The sequence below is a fragment of the Myzus persicae genome, unplaced genomic scaffold (assembly GCF_001856785.1).
Source record: "Myzus persicae strain clone G006 unplaced genomic scaffold, MPER_G0061.0, whole genome shotgun sequence".
In the NCBI taxonomy this organism is placed as follows: domain Eukaryota; kingdom Metazoa; phylum Arthropoda; class Insecta; order Hemiptera; family Aphididae; genus Myzus; species Myzus persicae.
The window spans coordinates 307,178-318,350 of NW_019101513.1; the positions used below are offsets into that span (position 1 = coordinate 307,178).

An 11,173-nucleotide genomic window follows, 5' to 3' on the forward strand; every position below is an offset into this window, starting at 1 on the left:
CCGAGAATTGACTACGCAGCTGCATCTCAACTTTTAATATTACTATGAAAAACATGACTGGCCTTGATCAATATATTTTTATTCGTTATCCTTATCATAAAATGTAAAAACTAAGATAATATGTAACATTCATTCGCCTAATCCGCTGGGAACAATAATACTATAATAGTTGTTTAATTTTGTTGGCTGTTGTATGCTGTCGATTAACTATTTTACTCATACGTGTACGCTGTACAAACTACAAAATACAAATGTCGAGCAACGAATTTTCTATATTTCAAAAAAATAATCTCGATAATTCATGTGAAACTACGGATAACATAAAAGATTCTAATTCTAAAATGGCATTAGTAAATAATGGCATTGATGAAACTTTAAATAAACTTGTTGAAAATGTATTTCATTTTACCATGATACCTAGTTTCGATAAAGAATACGACTCTCCAGTTATTTATTTACCAGATTTATTAGAAATATTGAAGTCAAATGTCAATAATGGAGCAGAATTAGAAATTCTTGAACAATCAATTTTTGAAAGAACACTGTTGGCTGATCCGATAACATATTTACTCAAGACTAAACACAATGTATCAATTACTTCACATACCACTGAGAAAGAGTGCATTGTTTATTTATTTCAATGTTTCATTGATTTGACTTTTGCTAAACAAGAAAATCGTTATCCATCAATCGGAGAAGACATCTACTCTAAAATATTTGGTTTTTTGTGTACGAATGTATCTACAGCACTTAAACAACCTGATCTATATAGTCCTCAAAACATTAAAGATCAGGTACATTTAAATTAATTTTATACAGTTGATAGATATTATTTAAAAGAAATTATAAATTAATCAATTAATATTAAACTTTAAGGTATAAAAATAAATGCTATAGTCCGAATTTATCGCCAGCCTAAGGCTTGTATAACTAATCTATGGCTTAAGTACTGAGAATTACTTCCACCTCGTTATACCACCTAGTAAAAATATATATTCTCAATAATTCCACCAACACCCTGGTTTCACACCATAAATGTCTCTAGGAAATGCATAATATAGTTATTCCGTCTTTGCTTTGGTCTCATACTTCTCTTTCTCATTCTTTTAAAAATGCATTGAATGATTCCCTCCTCTGCGCATTCCACAATGACCACTATGATTTGCGACACTAGTCACCTTATTTTTGTTTGTTTTTTTCCTCTTCCTCTTTGCAAGTGTCTTCTATTTTTTATTGAATCAATGTAATGCAAATACTTAAATGTTGAAACTAATTGTAAAAACAATGTTTAAATTAAAAATCATTTTCCAAGTTCCAGGTTGGACGTGTGAATAGCTACTGTGTTCAACTTACTGATGATAGTTACTGGATTGTCCTAAAGAGTATCAAATTTGCTTTTTTTTTATTTAGCTTGTGTATTTAAATTTTTTTAACTATTGAATTAGTAGTTTCTATTGTTTTAAACAATGGTTTAGAATACACATACCTATTAAAAGTACTTTTTTAAAGATAAAAATATTTTTTCAATCTTTTAATGCAGTATTTAACCCTGTTGAATACCTTAAATGAAGGTGTATTAATTTCTAATAGTACAATTATTGTCAAAATGTTATGATTATTATAATATTCGAAAAATTAATTTTGAATAACAGTGAAACTTTTCTTGATGTCTGGACAATTTCACATTTGTCACTTATAATATTAGCTCACTAAGCTATTGATATTTGATATGATTATATTATTTATGGTATACCTAACTAATTATATCTTATGTCTGACAGGATTATTTCTATATTTTCTGAGGTAGTTAATTTTTACAAAGATAGTGGTTACTAAAATTAAGATCCTTGTGGATTTTTATTTTATCCTAAAAGCAAATTGACATTTTGATTTATTTGATAACTTGTCTCTAAGATACAGTTTTTCTTACAATGTTAATTTCAATACAATTTTGAATATTTTAAATATTTCTTTATGACCGAATTATAAAAAATGAACTCTTGCTATACTGAAACAGATGTTACTTATGTTTCAAAATGTTTTTTTCAATTTTAGGTTTTAAAAATATTTGAAACTAATATGGCATCCTTTGAAGATTATGTGAAATTTTTTACTTCTGTTAATAAACAAATTATTTCGGATGAAGATGATGGAGAGTCACAAATTCAAAGTATATACCATCCAATACTTGAGAAAGTAAAAGAAAAAATTTTACAATCAACAATTATATTTTTACCGCATTGTGAGATTGCATTACTACAAGTATTCTCTGCAGAACTATTATTAGCTAATGTAAGTTCAAGTTAAAATTGTTAAGTAGTTATAACATCGTTATTAATGGTCTTAGATCTAAACACACTATGTATTGTGGGTGTTCATTAAAAGAGACTGTCACTTTTTGCTAATTTTTCTAAAATAGCAATATTATGTGTATATTGTGGGTTCTATGTGGCTTTTAATTTTTAAGTGTAGCTTTTAACACACGAGCAAGAAATTAATTGTACAACCAAGTTTCAATAAAAAAAAACAAAACGAGCAAGCTACAGGTATTTTCTATTTTAATGATAAAATTAAGGATAATTTTATGTTAGGAAAAAATTTTTTCTTTTTAAAAAAGAAAGTGGTATTATTTATTTATTATTAATTGAATGTGCATGATATAATATCGTTGGTACAACTTTAACTTGTTTTAGTAGATAGACATTTTTTCAATGGCTAAAATTGTAAACTTTTTTATTGGGAACACTAGTAGATACTAGCATAAACGATTTATTCATTTCTAAACATTATAATTAATATTTTTAATCATTTGAAATTGTTCTAGTATCTTTTATGAATACTTTTTGTTTTTAATTTTACTTTAAATGTATTCTTTTTTCGTAGTCGTTGATTGATGATTGTTATGTACCAGATACATCTCCCGGTTTCAATTTTACAAACACAGTGCTTGGAGCTACTTTTGCAATATCAGGTTTACCACAAACACCAGGGGGTAGATTTGAATATTTCCAAAAACCCATGGAAGAGGTTAGTATTAAATAACTTTTGCCATTTTATAACATTTATTTTAAATATTTATTTGTAACAGTTATCTGGTCCATTGGAAAGTAACATATGGTCTGGTTTGGAGACGTTACATGTTCAATTACATAAAATATTATTAAACCTACTAAAAGCTGGACCTGAAGTAAAACATAAAACATTATCTTGGTTGGGAAGTTGTTTGGAAAAAAACATGGGACGCTGTAAATTATGGAATGTCGAAATGTCAATGTTGGGATTTATTTCAGATGGATTTGCATTAAACTTAAGTGCGGTTCTTTTAAGGCTGTGTCAACCATTTATTTCTAATACAGATAACCCAAAATTATTGAAAATTGATCCTACCTACTGTGCTGCAAAGGTTAGTTATATTTATTTATAACTGATATTCCAAGTTATTATTCTAATATATATGTGCTTAGGTTCATAATAACGAAGAAAGTAGACAACGTGGAGTACATCTATTAAAACTAAATGAAAACACTATGCTTTTACCAACTAATGTTGATGATTCTAGAGAAGATAATTCATCAGACCAAAGACCTGTAGCTAAAGGACAGTTTAATTTTATTACAGAATGTTTTTACATGACACAAAAGTCTTTAGAGATAGGTTTTGCTCAAGTGCAAGAAAAAATGACAAATATTAATCAAGAGTTAGCAAGAATGCAACAGACGTTTGTAGATGCTCAACAATCTGGTTCAGCCACATCTGAAGTAATGAAACTTATTAATGATCGAATGGAAGGTGAAATGACCAAGTAAATTCAATTGAATTGTTTAAATGAAGTGAATCTTAACCATTTATTATTCAAACAATTTGTTTTAGAAATATAGTGTTTTCTACTGATATAAATTTTGAATTATTTTGGTGTTTATTTGATTCAAACATCCTAAAATAATATTTATTTTGCATAGGTTCAACTGCTCAAATAAAATTATACCAACTGACTGCTAATACTCGGCTAATAATTTTATTACCATAATAAATAAGCTTTTCTTTCTTTTTAAAATTTAATTTGGGTTGTTAAAAAAAAAAAAAAAATTTAGAAGGTGGGAAAAAAGTATAGAATATATTAATTTTTTCTATGATAGACTTCATAAATTTTTAATTGTTTCTTTTTTGTTCTCTTCATATTTAAATGTTAGAAATGTAACTGTATTAAAAAAAAAATAATTTTCTTATGTATGATTATCATATATTTTGATTATCAATAATAATTTGTCTAATAATTTATTTATTTATACAATATACATTTCAACTAATTTATTTTATGAAACTATATTTTACTGTTATTTTAGATATCTATCTATGAAAGCTGCTCTTTTAGAACCATCAACATTACATCTTTTGAGTCAATTTCAAAAAGCAACATGTATTTGGCTTACTCAAGTTGTGTTGGATGTAGACAAAGATTTCCAATCAAATAATCTTCAATCTTATTGTCCAAATAAATTCTTAGTTATTGAATTTCCATTGCCTAGTGTTGTTCCTCCTACATTAAAGTACAGTTACCAATTTATTATAAACTTTATCTACCTAACTAAAATAATATGTAGGTATTAAAAGTAATTATTCATGTTTTTAGATGCATTCCAGAATTTTTGTTGGAAAATATTTGGCGATATTTAACATTAGTGCGTCGTTTTCATTCTCGCTCTTTAGAGGAACCTGGGTTTTCATTAGTTAGTGAATTATTAAATGCTATTTTAATCTTCATGACATCTAATAGTCGAGTGAGAAATCCACATTTGCGAGCTCGTCTAGCTGAATGTTTAGATTGCTTATTACCACATACGGACGAAGATAGCTCTGTAACAAACTCAATAGGATCATATTACAGAGAGTTATTATTTCTAAGTCATCCCCATCGTAAACAAGTAATTAATATATTATTAGTATTAAATTATGCTATTATAACTTGAGTTATGATTTTATGATTTTATGTAAAGTATTATTGTTGTTACAACACTAGCAAAGCATGAATATTAAAAATGTATAGTTTATTTTGAATCAGTTAAGAATAGTTAAGAATGTTTTCTATTTAAGAATATATTATCTAGAACATCTCATAGAATGTTAATGGTATTAACATTTTAATTTTAATTATAATTATATAAAATATAATTTAAAATGCTCATACTCACATTTAAATTGTAATATCATTAAAAACTAAAGTTAAAAGTCTATGAGATGCCCTAGAAAATATTATCACTTAAATTTGATTATAGATCAATTAATTTAATATTTAATCTTACGACACAAAATTGGTTATTCCGAATGCAGATTTACTCTGTTGTTTGTTTGTAACACAGACAATACATCTGGATTTTGCCTCCACTTAAAGGTTCTCAAATATTTTTGTGTGTATTTTTTAGAGTATTTATTAATTAAGATCATAAATATCCTAACCTTTGAAATTAAAAATGTAACATTTAATCATTATTTTTATTAATTTTTTCATTTTAAGATTGTTCATGCTCTATTGGATGTGTTTGTGGGTATTGAAATGACTGGACAAAGTGTGGAATTTGAGCAGAAATTTAATTATCGCAGACCTATGTATGTTGTCATGGATTATTTGTGGAAATTAGAAGAACACAGAGAAGTTTTCAAGTAATATATTTATGTATAAATTATTATCCCAATTACTGTGGATTATGTAAATTCTATTCATGAACATTTAGCATTGTATATATTAACGAATGACCATAATGCTAAAAGGCAATGAATGAATAAATATTAATTATTTTAATACGTTTTTTAAGATCGTTGGCTAAAGATGCCGAGAATAATATGGAAGCGGCTTCTCCACCATTATTTTTAAGATTCATTAATTTATTAATGAATGATGCTGTGTTCTTATTAGATGAAGCATTAACAAATATGGCTCAGTTAAGACAAATGCAAACTGCTCAGTAAGTAAATATAATTATTGCCATTTGATATTTCATCACGATATACAATTTATTACAACATTATACATATATTTATACATGAATTTGTTGATTAATAAAAAAAATCAAAACTGGATGATTAAGTAGGGTAAAAATGTAATATTCACAATAATTGAGTTCACCTTTTATTTGACACATGACACGTGTCTTTGTTCTTGAACTAACTTTTTGTTTGTATCAGGGTTCAGTTTGGCATTGAATAAATGGTAGATTGTGTTACTAATGATTTAAATTATAACTTACATCAATACATTAAAATCTTGTTAAGGAGACTTTTGAAGTAAAACATGTGTGTGATCTAATGTTACTGCTTGGTGAGCTGAAAATGATCAAGATCTTCTAGTGCTATATAAAGTGTTACTGGAAGATCTGACAGATGAAATAACTGGTTCTAACTTCTAATCAGTATTTTTTAATTTTAAAATTTAATACAGCCAATTTGTAAATCTGGTTTTTGGAAGTATTTTGATCGTAATAAAATTTATTTAAATATCTGTATTAAAAAATAAAAATAATATATTATTTGCTTCGTACAAGAGTCAATAAATTATACAGAGTGACTCACTAAGCATGCTCACTCCCTTTTTCTTCTTCTATAATGCTGTTATTCAAAATCTGTTTTTTTTTAATTTTTAAATATACTTTAAGATCATATTTTCAAATTCTTGAGATTTTTTGTACCTCTTAAGGAGTGCCTTTACTCTTTTGAGAATCAAAAATTCTGTTTTTTAAATGAGAACACCCCTATTCAACTATAAATTTTACAATAGATAATTTTTCTGAAATTTTTGACGTATTAAAATCAAAATTTGTATGAGTAGTTTTTGAATTATTTAAGTTTGAATTCTAAGGATAAACAGTCCATATTGATGAGTTCATAGGATATATTTATTTATTCATTTCTCAAAAAAATATAAAATTTGAATTTTTTTTTATGTTTGTAATTCAAAATGTGTTGTTTATTTTGTATGTTCTATCTAATATTAGTGAATCAGGCCAATGGAATAATCTATCTCAAAGAGAAAGAGCTCAAAATATGTCATATTTGCAACATATCGGAATGATTGCTAGGTAAGTATATTTTTGTTTTAAATTTGTTAATTTTTGATGATGTTATTTATTTTAACTTATGTGTTTGTTAAAAAATATTATATTTACAGATTTGATAATATTCTTGGGAAGGAAACCATCAATACATTTAAATACCTTACATCAGAAATAAAATCAATATTTTGTCATCCCACAATGGTTGATAGAGTAGCAGCTATGTTAAACTACTTTTTATGTCATTTAGTTGGACCAAAAAAAAAAAATTTTAAAGTGAGTATTCTATTTGTGTAGTGTTATATCACGAGTAATGTCTATAAGAAGTACAGTTAAACCTCAATAAGACGGAATCGCATGGGACCATGATATTTTTCCGTCTTGACGGGGTTCAAAAAATTTTTTAATTGAATAAAATTAAAGATTACATATATATTTATTTTAAACCAGTTGATACATAATACAAAAACCAAGCAACTCAGATAATAATATTGTATAGTGTGTACATATCAATTTTATTAGTTTTTAATGTCATCGTACGCTCTTGTATATCGATTTTCCATGGGTATCGACAGTACGAAAATAAATTTATTACACAAAAATCGTGTTATATTTCCGTCTTAGCGAGGGTTTTATTCAACTTTCATTACAAAAACGTGTCCGTTTCCGGCTTGGCGAGGTTTCCATCTTAGCGGGATAAAATTATATGTAATTTGAAACGGGACTAAACAAATATTCCGTAATACCGGAGTTTCCGTCTTACCGAAGTTCCGTTTTAGCGAGGTTTTACTGTAATTTATAAAATATTGGTGTCGGCTTTTGGATTAATTATATACAATTAAAAAAAAAAAAACAATTTTGAAAACTGTTGTTTGTTTAATTTTTTCATATATTATTAAATTTAAAAAATAAAATAAATAGTATATTAATATTTAAGTTTATGTATTTCTTTTGAAATATTTAAACAAAAACATAATATATTGAACAAAGAGACCAGTAGCATAATTATTTTGTACCCCAATAAGTATTCAATGATTTAAAAATATGCTCTTACATTTTGATACAGGTAAAAGATATGAAGGAATACAAATTCGAACCAGCTGAAATAGTTTTGAATATTTGTATGATATATGTACATTTGGGGGATAGCGAATATGGTGAAGCATTTTGTTTAGCTGTTTCCAAAGATGGACGATCATACAATCCATTGCTTTTTAAACAGACTGAAGACGTCTTAGGTATTGTTAAATTAAAAATAAAATCAATATTTTTATTGTCTTAAATGTATATATTTTTTTAAATTTTAATTTGGAGATCTATATGACCTAATTATAAGAGTTTAAAATAATGCAAACTAGGGTTTCCTAAAATTGTATGGTTAATGGCAAATGATAATATTATAAAATACATTAACGTAATAGTATGCCTGGGACAGCAAATTGTGTAAATGGTTTGGACTTAATAGTATATTTGGAGCAGTGAAAGGGTTAAGAACCTAATAATCAGCTCTTTAGTTATTCATTTTTGCAAAAAAGTTAATTTTTATTAAAAGTGATCAAATCCATTGGGTCATGACTATTTTTCTGTAATCATACCTTAAATTAATTCACTTAATAAATATCCAATTTATATCTGAAGCTTTTTTAAAATGTTGATAAAAAATACACTCATAAAAAGTGCTAAATATTAGTTACCTTGGGTACAATAAACAATTAGGCACCTATTACAAAAAATTAATTGCTTTGTATATCTACAAATAACACTAATGTTTGTAAACATATATATCATTGAATGAAAATACAGTAGAACTTTGGTTATTTGACCTCTGTTATACGAACCCTCTATTATCGGAATTATAATTATTGTATCTAAATGCTCTGTTATTCAAATGTTGTCAAAAAAAATTATAACCATATTATGTACTTGGTTATTATACGGAGTGATTTTTTAAGCATGCTCACCCCATTTTTATGCTTAAATTATGCATATATTCAAATTCTGATTTTTGGAATTTTTAAGTGTAGTTAAATACAATATTTTTGTGTACTTAGATTTTTTACAACATTTAAGAATTATCATGTGGCGATACCAACTTTTGTTTTTCAAATAACAACTATATGTTTTAAAACAAAATGTGATTCTGATAATTTTGGTGTATTGTAATCGAAATTTGAATGAAAACTTCCTTAGTTCTTCTTTTTTACATACTAAGGAATAAGGATAGTAATATATTAAATACTAAATACTTTGTGAATGGATACGAGCTCAAAAATTATAATTCGGTTAGGTAATAATTGTTGACGAATATCTTATATTGCATTCCGAATTATAATTATCGAGCTCATATCCGTTTTACAAAACATTTTAATATAATAGTCTAAAAATATATAATAGTCTTATTCTTTAGTATGTAAACAAGAATAACTAAGGAAGTTTTCGTGCAAATTTTGATTACAATACGTCAACATTTTCAGAAAAATTATATGAATACATTTTGCTTTAAAACATATAGGTTGTCATTTGAAAACAAAAGTTGGTATCGCCACAGGATAATCCTTAAATGTTGAGAAAAATAAAGTAAATAAGTAAATAAATAACTAAGTACACAAAAATATCGTATTTATCACACTTAAAAATTCCAAAAATCAGAATTTGAATGTATGCATAATTTAATCACAAAAATGGGGTGAGCATGCTTAAAAATCACCCTGTATATTTCTAAATACATAATAATATAAAATGTTTTTTTAAACAATTTCCGGTATCCACACTAGGCGCGGTCCTATTTGAGTCTGGAGAACTGACTACTAATCGGTAAAACTTGTATCCCAATCAGCATTAAATTGGATGAATAGAGAGAAAAATGTATCATTTCATAATCATCTAAGCTCTAAAACCTAGTAAATAGTAAATTGAATAGGCAGTGTACACTAAATTATTGATTTAAGGTATTAATTATTAATTTGGCTATGGTAACAAGAATTTTATTTAGATTTAGTAGGGATATATTCCCTTATAAGTCTTAAATTTTAATATTTTTTCTGGATATTCAGCAAGAATTGGAGGAGCATCATTAATTGTTGGAATTACTAACATAGCGCAAAGAGTATCCAAACTAGCAATACAACAAAGTAATGATGAAGAGTTATTACTTACAGAAGCCCCAGAAAACTTTTTAGACCCTATTATGTCTACTCTCATGGTAGACCCTGTGATTTTGCCTTCGAGTAAAATGAATGTTGACCGATCCACTATAGCAAGGTAATATAGTATATCATTTTCTTTTATATTCTAAAAATTGTTTGTGTAATCTTTTTTCTTTTTTTTTTGTTAGACATTTATTAAGTGATCAGACCGATCCATTTAATCGTTCTCATTTGACTATGGATATGGTAATAACAAATACTGAATTGAAAAATCAAATTGACGAATGGATTAAAATCAAAAAATCTCAAAATTTAAAGTAAAATTTACAATTTTCAAAAACATTACGATATTAAGTTCTTAGGTATGTACATGTAATACAAAGTACAATATTTCGGGGACACTCCATTTTATAAAAAAAATATTGTTATTGTTAGATTTTCTTATGATTACGATGTATTTTTATGAATTATAATTTTTTAATATATGGACTATTGGTGTATGAATATTTCATAATAAGTACATGCTAATATACTATTAATACTAATTGTTTTTGTTGCCTGTATATATATATTTTAATTGTCATATATTTATATATAGATCAATAAAACAAACCTATAATTATTATTTGTTAATGGTTCAAGTTAAATGAAGCTTAGAACTAATTTTGTTAAATCTAAAAAGGTAATATAAAAATGTTTCTGCTACACAAGTCATTTCTTTCTAAGAAGTAATAAATATTTTTTTAAATGTTTAATGAAAACTAACATTCCACTCTTTTATGTTTGATGGACATTTCATAACATAAGAAATAAAAGGTTCAACCTTTTTTTTTATCAAAGGGATCTTTATCTCATAGCCTGTATATACATATAGTTCATGGTACACCTTTACAACCCATACAGTTATTACATCATAGTTAAATAATTAATAATATTAATATTTTTGTACATAATATTATTATATGATGTTATATTATTATAAAA

General features: G+C 26.0%; 1 protein-coding gene across 1 annotated transcript; it reads left to right on the top strand.

The window, feature by feature from the left end:
• The first annotated feature begins 117 nt into the window (after positions 1–117).
• LOC111029374 (ubiquitin conjugation factor E4 A) lies at positions 118–10,730 on the top strand. Its single transcript, XM_022308348.1, has 14 exons — positions 118–794; positions 2,056–2,292; positions 2,884–3,027; positions 3,089–3,403; positions 3,465–3,802; positions 4,344–4,547; positions 4,631–4,922; positions 5,513–5,658; positions 5,811–5,960; positions 6,987–7,070; positions 7,160–7,319; positions 8,110–8,281; positions 10,097–10,304; positions 10,378–10,730. Exons 1-14 carry the CDS (start codon positions 252–254, stop codon positions 10,508–10,510), a joined length of 3,126 nt encoding a protein of 1,041 aa, XP_022164040.1. The 5' UTR covers positions 118–251; the 3' UTR covers positions 10,511–10,730.
• The last annotated feature ends 443 nt before the right edge of the window (positions 10,731–11,173 follow it).

What these genes read in the sequence shown, in the direction of transcription:
- LOC111029374 (XM_022308348.1), top strand. Translation starts at nt 252, where the DNA reads ATGTCGAGCAACGAATTTTCTATATTTCAAAAAAATAATCTCGATAAT. An exon ending in CTACCTACTGTGCTGCAAAG is followed by an intron (nt 3,404 to 3,464) that starts GTTAGTTATATT and finishes ATATGTGCTTAG; the next exon opens with GTTCATAATAACGAAGAAAG. An exon ending in GTCATCCCCATCGTAAACAA is followed by an intron (nt 4,923 to 5,512) that starts GTAATTAATATA and finishes TTTCATTTTAAG; the next exon opens with ATTGTTCATGCTCTATTGGA.